This window comes from Taudactylus pleione, unplaced genomic scaffold, assembly GCF_031769625.1.
Source record: "Taudactylus pleione unplaced genomic scaffold, aTauple2 ptg000053l, whole genome shotgun sequence".
Classification (NCBI taxonomy): domain Eukaryota; kingdom Metazoa; phylum Chordata; class Amphibia; order Anura; family Myobatrachidae; genus Taudactylus; species Taudactylus pleione.
Genome location: NW_028284455.1, coordinates 39459820 through 39476314, shown reverse-complemented (window position 1 = coordinate 39476314; position 16495 = coordinate 39459820). Strand labels below are relative to the sequence as shown.

General features: G+C 49.6%; 1 protein-coding gene across 1 annotated transcript in view; it reads left to right on the top strand.

Annotated features, from left to right (window-relative positions):
• Positions 1–587: 587 nt before the first annotated feature.
• The window catches only part of CDV3 (CDV3 homolog), a 30470-nt gene continuing 14562 nt past the window's right edge, over positions 588–16495 (top strand). Inside the window, exons 1-2 of the mRNA XM_088462809.1 lie at positions 588–950; positions 12588–12664. Coding sequence (XP_088318935.1) covers positions 729–950; positions 12588–12664 — 299 coding nt within the window. The 5' untranslated portion in view covers positions 588–728. The remainder of the gene's footprint in view (positions 951–12587; positions 12665–16495) is intronic.

The window sequence follows — 16495 nt, the reverse complement described above, 5'->3', positions numbered from 1 at the left end:
GCTGGGGATGAAATAAGAGGAAGCTACGAGCAAGAATGATAATAAACAGAAATGTGACAGGCCCAAACAATGCCCCCTGACTTGTGGTGCCCTGTGTGATGGCACCAAACGCACTACCTTAGCTATGGCCCTGGCAATAAGACATAGGGCAACTTGCACATTTAATCAAAGAGGAATTTAGTCAATTAAACCTGAGTAGTCCAAAAATGACATAAAGAAAATGTATTGCAGCATGTAGTTGAGGAAAAGCAAATCAGTCAGCAATGTTCTGCTTTTTGTAAGAACACAGAATGATCTGTGCTGTGCACTGCATTCACTCATTCAAAGTAGAGTCATGGTGGAACCATGATGGTGACATCTGCTGCTCACAGATTTCTGTAACTTTGTCAATAAAGTTATTGAGAAAATAAGTAATCAACGAATCCAAAGCAGCGAGACACGTTCCAGGGTGAGGAAGAACAGACAGTGATAGACCGTACCATTTTGGTAGAAGGAGGGGGGACTACAGGCACACGTGACCGCGCACAACTTATGTGCAGCATTGAGACTTTTTGATCTTCATCCCCACAAGTGAGATAATAATGGTCCGTCCCCGGGTGTGGGCAGCGCTTCCGGCCTCGCCGCTCCTCCAGTCAGTCAGAAAGACAGACAGTCAGTGTGACCGGTGCGTGCTGTGCCCCTCGTTACTTTCGCAGCACCTTACATAGCGTGGCCCGGACATCGCCAGCATGGCCGAGCCCGATGAGCGGAGCCTGGATGACTTTTTCGCCAAGAGGGACAAAAAGAAGAAGAAAGAGAAGGGAGGCGCCGCCAGCGCGGCCGTCACCAAGGGGGCAGCGAGGCCGCCGGACGGGGCACAGTCCACCTTAACCCCCCTGGGCGGAGGGAGCAAGATTGTCAAGAAGGAGAAGTCCGGTAGGGGTGAGACACAGGACTCGCAGCAAGAAAAGGTACGTGCATCTAGCAGCAGCAGCAGACCCCCTCCCCCCACTCCCTGCTGTATGAAAGTATGTATGTATGTATGTATGTATGTGTGTGTATGTAGGTATTATACAGCCACGTGGGTGTGGGGTGTGAGACACGTGTGGGCAGGCATATGGGTGATCATCAGTATGTGTCCCTGTCACCTGCCCATATGGTCGCCATGTTTGTGTGACTGATGCCTCCATCATGTACATAGGTGATTGCTTAACTCGCAGTTTGGTTCCCGGAGGGTGAGGTTAGAGCGGACACTGTTTGGGGCGGTGATTACTGACTCCCTGCACTTTAGAGATATGCACTAGTAATAATCCTATGAAAACTTTATTTTAAGATATCTACTCTTCTGCTAAAGTGCAGCCTTCAAGTTATATCTGAAACTTGGGAGTCTCAGTAAAGTTTGTTACATATTTTTCAAATATGTATCATTAAACCATTATTTTTTTTTCCTGTACCTCCTTCTCTTGCCAAAACTATGGTTCCTGTGTAACTTAGTTCTCCACGCTACCAGCAATGGCTTGCTGAAGCCTGATACTTAAGTCTAAAGGTGCGTACACACTAGGCAATCAGGAAAGACATTACGATTACGATATCGTAATCGTACCGTTGTTACTGATCCCCTTTAGTGTCTGCACTGAACGATCAGTCGGTCAGTGGAGGTACTGTCCATCATTCCTGAACAAGCCAATCTGTCGTTATCGGCAGATTGTGCTGCATGTTCAGGCGATGGACAATGTCGGAAACAACCAGCGGGAGTGCGCATCGCTGGTCATTTCAGACATAAAAGTGCACAATTTGTGCACGATTACTGAGCGATTGCACGATTACGATGTCGTAATCGCGCAGTCGTTCAGTAATATCGCCCAGTGTGTACGCACCTTTAAAAGTGTGTTTTGCATATTCTGCCTGGATATGAGCAATGCAGCAGTCCTAGCAAGAGATTTACTGTATTCAGCAGTATTTATCACCGGCAGCAAGTAAGGGGAAGACTATCCTAGCCTCCCCGCCAGTCAGTGTTATTGTTGCACTGGCCTAGGGTCCTCCTCACCATCAGGACTTCCTGTGTCCATGACACCTGTCACCCTTTGTCCTCACATCAAGGGGTCATTTGTGCAAATGGGTGGTTAGAGTAAATGTCTTGCTTAAAACTAAATTAGGTGGTTTTTTTTGTTTGTTTTTTTTTCTTATACACTGTACTAGAAAACTGCCTGCCTTACATTATTGCACATTCTGTACTAGGATTTAAAGTTTCCCATTCTCTTCTCTCTATAAACTGCTTTTAGTACCAGCTGTAAACTCCCTTTGTTCATGCCTCAGTAGGTTGCCGCTTGGTAAAAGTGGACTCTGAACCATTCCTCGTCTCATGGACAATGGTGAATGTATGCTGCCGCATCCTAGCAGCAATGTCCCCATACAACATTGAATGTGACACAAGAGTCCTGGACACAGACATTATCACTTTTCTCATGAACAGTTACATTGGATATCATTTCACTTCTACCTAAAGCTGGATACACATTAGATGACTTGTGTACCAAGATGACCACGATGCGATGGATGACATGTTGTGCAGTCCATACACACCGCACAATCTGAACGACTGCAAAATGTCATTCACCAGCCACATCAAAATGCATGGGGCCGTTGAACACATTGACAGATTGAGCAGCCTGTATGGCAGATCTGTAGATGCGATGAACGGCCCTGCGGGAGCGCGCATGGGCCAACAATGCATACACACTTGCCGATGACTCTGCGTAAGCCCAATCTGCCGCACCATGCTACATTTCGTCTGTGAACCCACTTTAAGAGTTAGAAATGAGACCTTAGTGGGGAAGGACAGCTTCAATGGCTTATCTTTCTCCCTTGTCCTGTATCTCACTCTGGGGCATATTTATCAATATAATTTTTACTAAAATAATGTGCAAATTGGTGTTTTCGTACCTTTTTCACATTATTTTAGTATCACTTAAATGTATTGAAGGGCTATTGGAGCAGTTTTTGTAAAATAAAAAAACTACAAGCCTGTAAATTGCATATTTTTAGTTAGCAGATCACATTTCTCATATTTTGTATTGGAAAATGTGATCTGCTTCTAACTTACTAATGTTCAATTGTAAGAAATTATCGAAAGAAGCCCTGCGATAACGCTGCCTTTTGATGGCATTATTCAGGGTTCCCTCTGGTTATGAGATGACTCCTCGTCTCTGCCTGACATCTGACAGGCAGAGTAGAGTCCAGAGCCTATGCTTGTCATCAGCCTGTGTGTCTTAATAGACCACAGGTTGATCACTGAAGTGTAGGTGTACAAAATAAATAAAATAAAACTTGCCTATACTAGACAGCTCATCGGTGAGCTCCTCTGTGTGACCCGGTCAGCTGATGTGTGCAGTGAAAGTGTCAGCTGGCACTTTCACTGCATCTCAGCTGACTGCACACATCAGCTGATGGGGTCACACACAGGAAATCGCGGATCAGCTATTCAGTGCAGGTAAGGTTTTTTTTGTTTTTAAATTTCTATTCTACATCAGTGGAAGCAGGACTAGGGGGGGTGGGGGGGGGGGGTCAGTGGGCACAGTAGAGGAGGCAGGGAGCTGGGCTGCATCAGGTTGGCGCATGCGCAGTCGCTCTCTGTATTTTTTCCGAAAAATGCAGTGAGAATTGTGCTGAGTGGATTTGCATGGACAGTGCTTTCTTTCAAGTTCTGTCCCTGCAAGTGGTTTTTGATCCATTCATGTGATATTTCCAAAATACACAATGCGATTTTAGGCAAAAATATCACAATACAACAGCATTTTAAATGCGGATTGTAGTAAATATGCCCCTCTGTATTAGCTGTTTATTTGGTTGGACCTCCATTAGCAATTTCTACTGCTGACTCTGGATCCTAAATAGAGTTAATCACCTTTCTCATTACAGAAATAGAGTAATGTGCAAATGAAAACCATTCGGTATCCCATCCAGTCAATGCCAAAAACAGCTTAATCTCACAAACATGCATAAACTTGAATACTTAGTCAGTCAAAAAATGACATGTGCATCTCTTTTGTATACATCAACCCAAAGTCTTATGAAATTTTACTTTTGAATATTATCTGTTAAAATCAGCAATGGTTACTTAACCAGAATATTAAATTAGGTAAAGGTGCTTGTGGAAGCACTCCCTGATAAAGTCCAGTGATGATACATAGACAGTAACTAAACTATCGAGGTACTGTATGATACTGGTTAAAATAATTGACCTATAGAAAGAGCTACCAATAAACATTAGCTTTTACACCGTATGCAGATGAATATAATTATTTTATCCTCAACTGCCAGTTCATAAGTGTCTATAAAAAAAGTACTGGTTGAAATAAGTATGTGAGCGAGGCCAACTATCTATTTTTGCTGCTGAAAATGAGTATTGATGCAGATGATGGCTACTGTAAAGCTGTCCCCAAGCTGCAGCTTATGTTAGTGTGCTAAAAAAAAATGCTAGAATTGGTAGACCAGTCAAAATAGACCTTTTTATATATGGCAGTACTAATTAAAACAAATTTGTGGTGGCTGATCCACTCTCAAATACGGAAACCATATGGGTGCCAAGAAACGACAGTCATTTGATCCACCTCATAGCTATGACTTCACACAGAGCAGTGGTCAAGTTCATAATTTCTACTTCAGGGTCCATAGGGTATCCACAGGATACCTTGGGGTATAGGTGTGACGTCAGTCGCTGGGCACCATAGAGTTAAGCTTTTCAGCCTCCCAGGATGCACTAGGGTCCCCCTCCTATACCCCGCCCCCGAGCCAAGGCACCTCAGTTTAGTTTGGTGCCCGGCCGGAGTTGGGTGCACCTGTCGGAGTGGGGGCTAGAAGAGCCCCTGAAGCTTTCTTCAGTGCAGCTGTGGCTGCACATCTGGATGTACAGCATGGACAGTCAGTCCTGACGTCCATGCTGTCTTCCCTACACCCCCGCCGGTACCGATCCGGGGATGCTGGTGAGCATCTGGGGTCACAGCTAGCGGTGACCCCAGATGTTCCGGACCATGGCCGGATCCAAGGGGGACAAAGGTAAGCAGCGGGGTCCCGCGGTGGGTCCCCGCTGGTCACATGGTCCTAAGTCCTCAGGCAGGGGGCTCCCTGGGGACTGGCTGCAGCGTGGAGCCAGGCGACCAACCTGCGCTTTCCACTACCCCCTGGGACAGCGGACCGCAGCAGAGCGGTAGCGCTGCGGCGTCCCAGGGGTTAAATGCATGCCAGGGGAGCGCGCCTTCCCTGTCTCACAGCCGGCGCCTCCCCCGCTGCACACAGCCCTCTCTGCACGCTGCCGACTGGTCCTGTGGCAGCGCTCCTCCCCCAGGCCAGCCTCCTCTCCGCGGCCATCTTCTCCAGAACGCATGGTGAACGCTGCTGGACGCCTGGAAGGAAGCATCGTGGTCTGGGTCCCCCCGCATACCTCTCCTCCGCTGTGGTCAGGTCTGTGTATGCAGCGCTGTGTCCTACCAGGCCCTGTGTCTGCGTAGTTGAGTGATCAGCGCTGTTAGTGCAGGAATTGATATTTCTTTGCATTGTATGTGACTGTGCTAGCGCTGCTGCCTGTAACTTTTCTCTAAACTGTCAGCTTTATTACTGCCCCTGTTCTTTCTGCTAAGCCCTTGCGGTGCGGTGCTGCAGGGTGGTCTCTCGCCTATTTAAGATATAATTGGTGAGAGAGGTCACATACGTGGTGCCATCGTGTCCGAAAGTGATTTTCCCCTCCGGCTACAGTGTACTATGTGTAAAGTACCGTTAGCGGAGGGGGAGGGTAGCGCGGAGGGCCTTTGCCGGCAGTGTTTGTCCATGGCGCGGCCTCTTACGGATACAGCACCGGTACAGGAGCCGTCCTGGGCTTGTTTCGCTCAGGCGCTTACAGCCTTAGTGGGCTAGTTAGCTCCGCAGCCCGCGTTTACACCGATGGGTTTATCCCGGCAGTCAGTGGTGTCGTCACCCATGCAGGGTTTCCCACGACAATTGGTGGTACCCCACAGTCTCCCTATTTCCTCGCTCCCGGTTTCTCAGGAGCCAGCGTGGGTTAACTCCCTGACAAGTTCTGTACAGCACTTGTCGGATGTGTTGCAAGGGGAGTCTGTGATGCGGCCGCATAAACGGCCGGTGGCGTCTCTGTCGGCTCCTTATGAGGATGACGAGGGGACGTCTGATGGGGAGGTTCTGGATCCTTACGATCAGGAACCTCTCCATACTAAGGACGCTGATGCTAAGTCCAAAGTATATATTCCTGGACTTATTCGGGCGGTCCGCACAGCCTTGGTGATTGAGGACGAAGTTCCCCCGGCGGCTAGATCTAAGTATGCCTTTTTCAAAGATGTGAAGGGCGATGCCACAGTCTTTCCTCTTTCGGGTCAGTTGGTGGACCATTTAGAGGAGGCGTGGAAACAGCCTGGCAAAAGATACCAGCCGCAGAGACGCCTGGCGGTGGCTTATCCGTTCGCGGATAATTATTTTGCAAAGTGGGAATCCCCTCCACAGGTGGATTCTCACGTGACCCGTCTTGTCCGTAGTGCCACATTGCCGATGCCATCTATGTCCTCCCTTAAGGATGCTACGGACCGCAAGGTGGAGATCTGCCTGAAGTCCGCTTATTCCCTTGTGGGGGGGGGCAGCACGGCCGGCTATGGCCATTTGCTGGGTTGCCAGAGCGATGGAGCGCTGGGCGGATTCATTAGAGGCTTCTTTTGATTCCAACTGTCCGGCCGAACAGGCGGAGTTGATTGGTAATCTCTGTGATTCGGCCACTTATATCAACGAGGCGGCCCTAGACATTAGTTCTCTGGTGTCTAGAATTTCTTCAGCAGTGGTGGCGGCTCGTCGCACCTTGTGGCTGCGATCCTGGAAGGCGGACGCAGATTCCAAAAAGGGTCTGGAGGCGTTGCCGTTTACCGGAGAAGTTCTCTTCGGTCCGGATCTGGATAAGATTGTGGCCACGCTGGCGGCAGCCAAATCGGCTTGTCTCCCGTCGGCCGCTGCTCCTTCGGGTTCTGGGCCATCGTCCTTTCGGTCATCTAGGGCCCAGGGCAGGCCCAAACCACAGTCGTTTCCTCGACAGGCTGGCCCTAAGAAATCGGCCAAGCCCCGGAAGCAGGCATGGAGTACCAGACGTCCGGCTCCCAAGCCAGATGACAAGCCTGCGGCCTGACGGTCCGGGCCTACCTTTGGGGGATCCCAGGGTGGGAGGCCGTCTGCTGCAGTTCGCCCAGTGTTGGTCGGCCACTACGACAGACACTTGGGTTCTGGAGGTGGTTTCCCACGGATACGCCCTCTCCTTCCGGCACAGACCCCCGGCTCGATTCTTCACCATGGGTCTACCATCTGACCGGAACAAGGCTACGGAGCTGCGGAAGGTATTGCACACTATGCTCCAGGCTGGAGTTATAGTGCCTGTTCCATTCTCCCAGAGGGGCCAGGGTTTCTATTCAAATCTATTTTTGGTACAGAAACCCAATGGGTCGTATCGTCCGATTCTCAACCTCAAAGCACTCAACAAGTCTTTGCGGGTTCCGAAGTTTCGGATGGAGACCCTACGGTCCATCATTCTGGCGCTGGAACCTGGGGACTACATGGTGTCATTGGACATACAGGACGCCTGCCTGCATGTCCCTATTCTTGTGCGCCATCAACAGTTCCTCAGGTTTGCAAACCGCAGCGACCACTTCCAGTTTCGGGCGTTACCTTTTGGCCTGGCGACAGCACCACGTGTTTTCACCAAGGTGATGGCGGTCATGGCGGCTTCTCTGCGGCTGCAGGGAGTCCGCATGTTGCCGTACTTGGACGACCTCTTATTGGTGGCAGGATCTCCAGAGCTCCTGTTACGCCACTTGGACCTGACCATTGCACTGTTGCAACGGCACGGCTGGCTAATCAACTGGCAGAAGTCCACTCTAATCCCGTCTCGGAGGATTCTGCATCTTGGAGCCTTATTGGACTCAGGACAGCAAAGGATCTTCGTGACGGAGGACAAGATCTCTGCTTTACAGTCAAGGGTGTGCAGTTGTCTGCACAGCCGCCGGGTGTCCCTACACTCGGCGATGAGGTTACTGGGCTCCATGGTGTCGGTGTTCGACATGGTGGAATACGCCCAGTTTCACTCCAGACCTCTGCAGCACCTGATCCTGTCCAAGTGGAACGGGCTGCCTCAGTCTCTGGAGTCCCAGACGATTGTGATCACCCCGGAGGTTCGCCTGTCCCTTGCGTGGTGGTTACAGACGACCCACCTCAACAAGTCCGTTCTGGGTTCCAAATTGGGTCCTGTTGACAACGGACGCCAGTCTTCGGGGCTGGGGAGCAGTTTCGGGTCCACACTTGTTCCAGGGCAGGTGGATGCCGACAGAAGCGGAGCTTCCAATAAATATCTTGGAACTCCGTGCGGTCTTCAATGCTCTCCAGCAGGCACATCGGTTTCTCCAGGGTCACCCGGTGCAGGTCCAGTCTGACAACGCTACCACCGTGGCCTACATAAACAGGCAAAGAGGAACTCGCAGTCGGGCGGCTCTCGTAGAGGTCTCTCGGATCCTGGTGTGGGCGGAGCGCAATCTTCCGGTCATATCAGCGGTCTTCATCCCGGGAGTGCTAAATTGGGAGGCGGACTTTCTAAGTCGCCAGGACGTTCATCCGGGAGAATGGTCCCTGCACCCGGACGTTTTTCAACTACTGGTGGACAGGTGGGGTCTTCCAGAGATCGACCTCATGGCGTCCCGGTACAACAACAAGTTGCCGGCGTACGGGTCTCGCACAAGAGACGAAGGGGCGTCTCTGGTGGATGCTCTGTCCGTCCGGTGGACGTTCAGGTTCGCATACCTGTTCCCTCCGGTCTCCCTTCTTCCACGGGTAATCCGGAAATTCAAACAGGAAGGAGGGACGCTCCTGTTGATAGCTCCTGCGTGGCCCAGACGGCACTGGTTCTCAGACCTTCAGGATCTGTCCGTGGACAGTCCTCTGCGGTTGCCGCTACGACCGGACCTTCTGTCTCAGGGTCCTTGTCTTCACCCGGACCTGACTCTGCTGTCTTTGACGGCGTTGCTGTTGAGACGGCCATGCTGAGGTCCCGGGGGTTTTCCAGCTCTGTGGTGCGTACCATGTTGCGAGCTCGGAAACCGTCTTCCGCGAGGATATACCATCGCGTGTGGCATACGTTCTTCTAGTGGTGTCGACCGAGAGGTTATGCACCGCGGGAGTTTCGTCTGTCTCGGATTCTCGCCTTCCTGCAAGCAGGACTAGATCATGGGCTTCGCCTTGCTTCTTTGAAGGTACAGGTTCCGGTTATGCAAGGTGTTCTCCGCATTCAGCCGCCCTTTGTTCCACCTGTGGCGCCTTGGGATTTGGCTGTGGTCCTGAGGGCTCTCCAAGGACCGCCGTTTGAACCACTGGGCTCAGTGGATCTTAAATGGCTAACGGCTAAGACTGTTTTCCTTCTGGCTATTGCTTCGGCCAGACGTGTTTCTGAGTTAGGGGCTCTTTCTTGTAGACCCCCTTTCTTGGTTTTTCATGGGAACAGGGCAGTACTCCGCACTCGGCCCGAGTTTCTTCCCAAAGTTGTTTCCCAGTTGCATGTTAACGAGGAAATCGTTGTTCCGGCCTTTAACTCACCGGGTCTTTCCGTGGGTGAGGCAAACTTTGGCAGCCTGGATCCGTATGGCTATTTCTGAAGCTTATCTTCATGAAGGCCTACCGGTTCCTCCTTCTCTGAAGGCTCATTCCACTAGGTCTGTGGGTCCTTCGTGGGCAGCTCGACGTGGTGCCTCGGCAGTTCAGATCTGCAAGGCTGCTACGTGGTCCTCTGTCCATACCTTCGTGAGGTATTACAGGTTTGACACCTTCGCCTTTCAGGATGCTTCCTTCGGGCGGCGGATTCTCCTTTCTGCAGAGGAGCGTCCCCACCCTTAAAGGATACTGCTTTGGGACATCCCCAAGGTATCCTGTGGATACCCTATGGACCCTGAAGTAGAAAATATGAGATATGGTAAGAACTTACCCTTGTTATCTCTATTTCTACGAAGTCCATAGGGTTCCACAGGACTCCCGCCCTGTCGCACCTGTGCTGCAGATGGGCTTTGCTCTGGTCACCGGTTTTCCGTCTCCCTCTGGTGAGAATGTGATTCTTGTATGTGTCCAGATCTTTTTTTTCTCTTTCTTCTCCTCCTCCGGCCTATGGCTTGATAACTAACTGAGGTGCCTTGGCTCGGGGGCGGGGTATAGGAGGGGGACCCTAGTGCATCCTGGGAGGCTGAAAAGCTTAACTCTATGGTGCCCAGCGACTGACGTCACACCTATACCCCAAGGTATCCTGTGGAACCCTATGGACTTCGTAGAAATAGAGATAACAAGGGCAAGTTCTTACCATATCTCATATTTTTTTGGAAACCTAGGGACACATCAAATTATTATTTTGGGTACTTCTGTTTCTGGGTCCCATCATAATTTGACACAAAGAACAAACCAGCATCTGTCCCCAGGACTTTCCCTTCATCCATGGCCTGGCTTCATAGCTGATGAGTTCTTCAGTATCTCCCCCTGAGCTCTGTAGCTGCCTAAAGGCTGCCTCACCCAGGTTGCTGCTGATATCCTGCTTGTGATTGGTTCTCCAACTCGCACACCCCCATCCCCCTTCCCAAACCCCCCCCCCCCCCCGTCCCACTTTTTAGACATGGCTGTGAGAAACGGGTGCACAATTCAGCCCTTGGATATCTACTAGTTTTTATTCAGGAAATATATGGTGTCCCTTTTTAATCTGGGATATATAACATATGTAGGCATATATATTTTTGCCCCTGCAATTTTAGAAAGTAAAATGGTGTTATTTACTGATTGGTACCATTCCACAGCCACACTATTGCAAAACAAATTTAGTGCAAGTCTTCATGGGCTGCAACGATTTTCCTAAAATCCAGTTTGGTTAAGAAAGTTGACATAAACCTTTACAAGTGTAGACCTGTCATGCGCTGGCATGTGGGTTAGCCTAAACTAGCAGTCAAAGTCTTGAACACAGACTTCTGATATTATTATAGTATACTATGGGAATGTTAATGAAAGGTGAGTTACTAAAGAGCTTTGTAATCATGACTATCGAACACTTTAATAGCATTTTCTTCCAGATTGTCTTCCATTTTCATAAGGTTTCTGTTAACTTCAATTATTTTTTTTTTTTTTTAATTATGTATAGTTGCATCCCATTTCTTGAACTGCAGCTAGGAATGGCCTTCGACCATCGATGGTTAGCCACTTGTGGTTGATGGTTTTGCTACCTTTGCACCTTACCTTTTAGTGATGACCTATTAGTGGTGACGCTGTTCTGTTTTTTTTTTTTTTTTCCCAATTGTGCAGTACTTTGTGATGTGCCCCACCTTCCTTCTGTCATTGGTCCACCACATTCAAGTATACTCATCGATGGTTTATGGTCTCCTGCCATCAAAGTAAAGTACAGATAGCAAATCAATGGAGACTATCGATGGTGAATCATTTGATACCCTGTAACCCTAGCTGCCTAAACACACAATTCCCAAATAGTTTGTTACTGGTTTGCTATAGAAGGGACATGAGAAACGAACAGGAATGCCTTAATGTGTTAAAACATGCCCTGACACAAGCTTGGCTAAAGATATATAGAGATTGAAAGTGTGAAGGGTAAATGTGCAAAAAAAAAAAACAGCTTGTGTGCTTTCATTACATAAATGCAAATATTCTTTCTTCCATTAAATGTGCAATACACAAAGTAAAACATTGCACAGTCCAAACTCTTCCTTTCTTTTGCAGCCTAATGCCAGCAAGTGACCAACAGTTACATATTGTGCCTAGAGGTGGTTCTATAGACAGTTATTTCTTTACAAAAATGCTAACTTCAACAGGAATTAAGACAAAATATCTTGCTTGTTTGACATTTGCGCCTTTTAAAAAGTGGTAACTATAAATTTTAGCTGTGCACTGCAGCTTTACCTTCGGTTATTGCATGTATTCTCACAGCTCTATAATTGGAGTTTTTATGGGAAACTAAATGCTCATGTTCTTTTGCAGAAGACTACAATGTAGGGTGGAGATGCTCCACTAATTAAAGAGGCAGACAGTGACTTGACATGTAGAGAGCTTAGATTACTTGTACTGCTGTGGATCTGTGCTATCCTATGTAGGTCTTCTGCAAGCTTTGGGCGGAATTCAATTGATTTTGCGGCCCGGATCTCTCGTCTAAAGTGACAGGAGATCGCGGGCCGCTTTGCAATTGTGCCAGCTTTTCACGCTGATCGCGCCCATAGAGGTCAGGTTTAGCCGCGTAAAGCAGCTAAACCCGACCAAAGTGCTGGGCGCGATCGCGAAAAGTGATGTTTGGGCGCCCAAACATGTCACTTTTCGCACATTTCAGCTCTCATCCCCCAGGGGGTGTGAGCTGAAATGTAGCGCTTGGCAGCTGATCGTGCCCGACAGGAGCAAGAATAGAATTGCTCCGTCGGGCGCGATAGGGGATGAAAAGAATTGAATTCCGCCCTTTGTATCCTACCATGCTTTTGTTGTGGTCTTTAGTTGTGTAAAGATTTTGCTTAACTTCTGTGGTTTTTTTTTTTTTTTTTTTTAATTCTTTTTAGGTTGATGATGAGTGGAAAGAGTTTGAGCAAAAAGAAGTTGACTACAGCGGCCTTAGGCTTCACTCATTGCAAATAGGGTAAGTCTTTCCTGAAAGCTTGTGTTCTTCTGCTGCCTGTAGAGAGTTAAGTAACATTCTGCACATACGCACGGCAACTCATCTGCGGTCATTGCAACTTTTCCCACCTGCAGGATACTGCGTCTTGCGGGTGGGAAAGGCAGAGGGCAGGCTGTTTTAGTGGGGCGCTGCTAAAAGGGCAGGGTGGGGTGCCCCGCAAAAACAGCCTAGCGGGAACACTAAATTGTCACTACCAGTACTGGTTGCATGTTACTGTACATGTTAATTCTATTGTGCATATAGTCCAAACTTCAAGAACAATACCAACACTTTATCACTCCTGTAGCTTCCCCGGATCAATTAATACATAAAACTCTTCACTCCATTGTGCTTGGCAACTCTACTCTCTGCTGGTTTGCTTCCTACTTGTTCAACCACTCCTCCGTATCTACACCCTCCTCCACCTTCCCTTTGCTTCCCTTTCCCATAAGGTTCTATCCTTTGCTGGTTTCTCTTCGCTCAGTCCCAGTCTTCACTTGGTGAGTTTATAGGTTCCCTTGATGTTGCCTACAACCTATGCTGACGATGCCCAAATTTACGTCTTTTGCTCAGACCTATCTCCCTCCTTTCTGTCATCCATCTCATCCTGAATGTCCCAACACTTCCAGGGACTCAAGTTGCGAAGTGGGGCTTACATGGCTCAGAATTGTTTTTCCAGCATATCCCACACGTTCTCGATCTGATTAAGATCTGCGAAATTTGAAGGACAAGTCAACACTTTGAACTCTAATATCTCTCAATCTATTCCTGAACAAATTTTGCAGTGTGGCGGTGCATTATCCTGCTGATAGAGGCCACTGCCATCAAGGTATATCGTTGCTGTGAAGGTGTGTACTTCATCTGCAACAATGTTTAGGTAGTTGGTACGTGTCAAAGTAAATTCAACATTATTTCTAGGACCCAAGGTTTCCAGCAGAACATTACCCAGAGTATCACACTGCCTCTGCAGGCTTGCCTCCTTCATATAGTGCATCCTGGTGCTATCTCTTGCCCAGGGAAATGACACACATGCACCCATCTGCCCACATGATTCATCGGGCCAGGCCACCTTCTTCCATTACTCCATGGTCTAGTTATGACGCTCATGTGCCTGTTGTAGGTGCTTTTGGTGGTGGACTGAGGTCTGCATGGGCATGCACTGTGTGTCCTGATATCTTTTCTATCATAGCCAGCATTAACTTTTTCAGCAGTCCTAGGTCTCTGGCACGCAAGTTTGTATATCAAACAGACAACTTGAAGAAAAGGATTTCTTTTTAAATCCTTATTTCTTCTTCCTCCACTAGGGGGCACGGGGATAACACTGGGGTGTAGCCTGGAGAGGAGAGTCTGGGCACCAAATACTTAATGAAAATGACCCACAAGCCTAGGCTCCTCTCTCCTCTGTACCCTGCCCCTAGCCACTGGACCTCAGTTTGAGTTTGGTGCTGGCAGGAGCTGGGCACCAGTTTATAGGAGGGCTGCTTTAGGTGATCCCCCGCAGTTGATTTATTTAATACTTTTTACCGAGTGGGCAGTGTAAGGTGTCCTATAGGAGCTCACACTCCCACCGCAGCACTGGTGACTAGGTCAGTGACTTTTTGCCGCGGACTCCTACACATACGGAGCTGCAAGCCGCAGCTGGCGCTCAGCGGGGACAAGGTAAGGCGGCTCCCTGCATGCAGAGAGCCACAGGCTCGTGGCTTTTACTGGAGCAGGAAAACTCGAATGGTGCTGGCAGCAGTGGGGACTCCCGGTCTCCTACGCTTCCCACTAGACCACCAGGAATGTAATATGGAGCAGGGGGCTGCTTAATAGCAGCGGCGGCCATGTTCCCTGTGGTTATGCCAGACAGGGAGAGCAGGCGTTTCCCTGTTAGCCCCTCCCCTAACCCTGGGGTGCACTTTCCATCTGTGGCCAGTAAGCCTCGAGCTAGATTCTCCCCTCTCCTCCTGCTGAACGCTGAGTGGCCATTTTACCTCATTGCCTGTCTCGTGGTTGGGGAGAGGAGCTGGGCTCCGGTCTCCTCTCATAGCCTGCTCCTAGCAGCTGCGCTAGATAAACTGCTTCTTCCTGCTAATTTAGGCCAGTTTGCTGAGCTTCATTAGATCACATTTCTGCATTGAGTGGTCTGTGTATGCAAGTAATTGTACTTTTACTTGTCTCTATGTACCTGCTGTTTCTGGTCACTGGGGGGAACATCCCTTGCAGCAGTGAGTCAGCTCCAGTAAATTTAGTCCTAATATATGCTGACACTGCCCAGGGTTCACAAAATACGCGCTATAGCTTGTTTTTATGCGCTACAGGCACTGTGGGACTCCCCAACCATTCACAGCCGGCAGTTTTCTTGTCCAATCGCCGCCCGAGCCCTGCCGAGCACCTCCCTCTGCCTCCTACCCCTCCGGCGGCTGCTAAGAGGTTATCGCGGGCTGCCGCTGGGGTCTGCTACAGCTCTCCTCTCAGGTAAGCTAACTCTGGCGGGGGACTGCCTGTATTGTAATCTGCTCCGCAGTGTCTGGTCACGCAGGGTCTGTTCAAGGGCTGTTCCAGTGTGGTCGCACCTGGGCATTTGACTTGTGATGACCTCCCCCCAGCCACCGGCAGCAGCCCTGGGGTCCAGGGCACTGGCCAGCCTACTCAGTCTCCACTCTGCCCAACTCTCCCTCCCACCCCGGCGGCCGCTAGGTTATTATTGCAGGCAGCCAGTTGTGATTGTTGGTACTGGTGCCTCTCTCCAGTAAGCAGTCTCCTGGAGGGCACTGTCTATTTGATTCGCGGATGCATTATAAATGGCCCGGCATTGTCTGGTCACACAGGGCAGCCGCTACTGAGACCTTAAATTGTGCTGAACCCCAGCCACCTCAACAGCACCGGAGTCCCGGGCAGGTGACACTGTCAGTGCACCACTGTCCAGCCCACTGTACCTCCATCTGCCCTGCAGCTTCAAGTTCCTCTGTCTGGCTGCCGGCATTTGCACCCCACCTCCTATTATGTGATGATTCACAGGCTACAGACTTTTGAGCATGACGGCCTCTCCCCACAGTCCATGGGACATCACTCAAAAGTAAGCAGCTAACCCCCCTTGCCCCCCAGTACTGCCCCAGCTGCAATCTATCTTTACCCCTCCCTACCCCCAGTACTGCCTGCTGCTAACCCCCTCCTTGCCCCCAGTACTGCCTTAGCTGCTATCTACCCTTACCCCCTTCCCTAAGCCCGGTACTGCCCCAGCTGCTATCTGTCCTTGCCTCCTCCCTACCCCCAGTACTGCTAGCCTTTAACTCCCTCCTTGCCACTCAGTACTGCCCTAGCTACTATGTACCCTTGCCCCCCCTCAGTACTGCCCCAGCTGCTATCTATCCTTACCCCCTCCCTACCCCCAGTACTGCCTGCTGCTAACCCCCTTCTTTCCCCCAGTACTGCCCTAGCTGCTATCTACCCTTACCCCCTCCCTAAACCCAGGTGTCTTTTATGTGACAAGGCCAGTGCTTCCATTACCGCTGATGTTGAGTTTTTCTGTCCCAGAGGAGGCTATATCCCCAGTAGACGTATCTCTTAGAGCAGTAAAATCTATTCTACTAGTAGAGACTCTGAGCAATCTCATAGATCCAAGGCACTTGTTTTTAAGAGGCAGAAGAAGACCGTTACGGAATTTCTGTCTTCACTGCAGCTAGAAGACCTTCTATTGGAGGCAGCATGGACTCACCCTAATAGGCGCTTTCAGGTTTCCAAGTGTATTGCTACCTTTTACCCTCTCTCAGCTGCAGATAGGGCAAAGTGGGAGTCTCCTCCCCCAGTGGATGCCCACATTACTAGTCT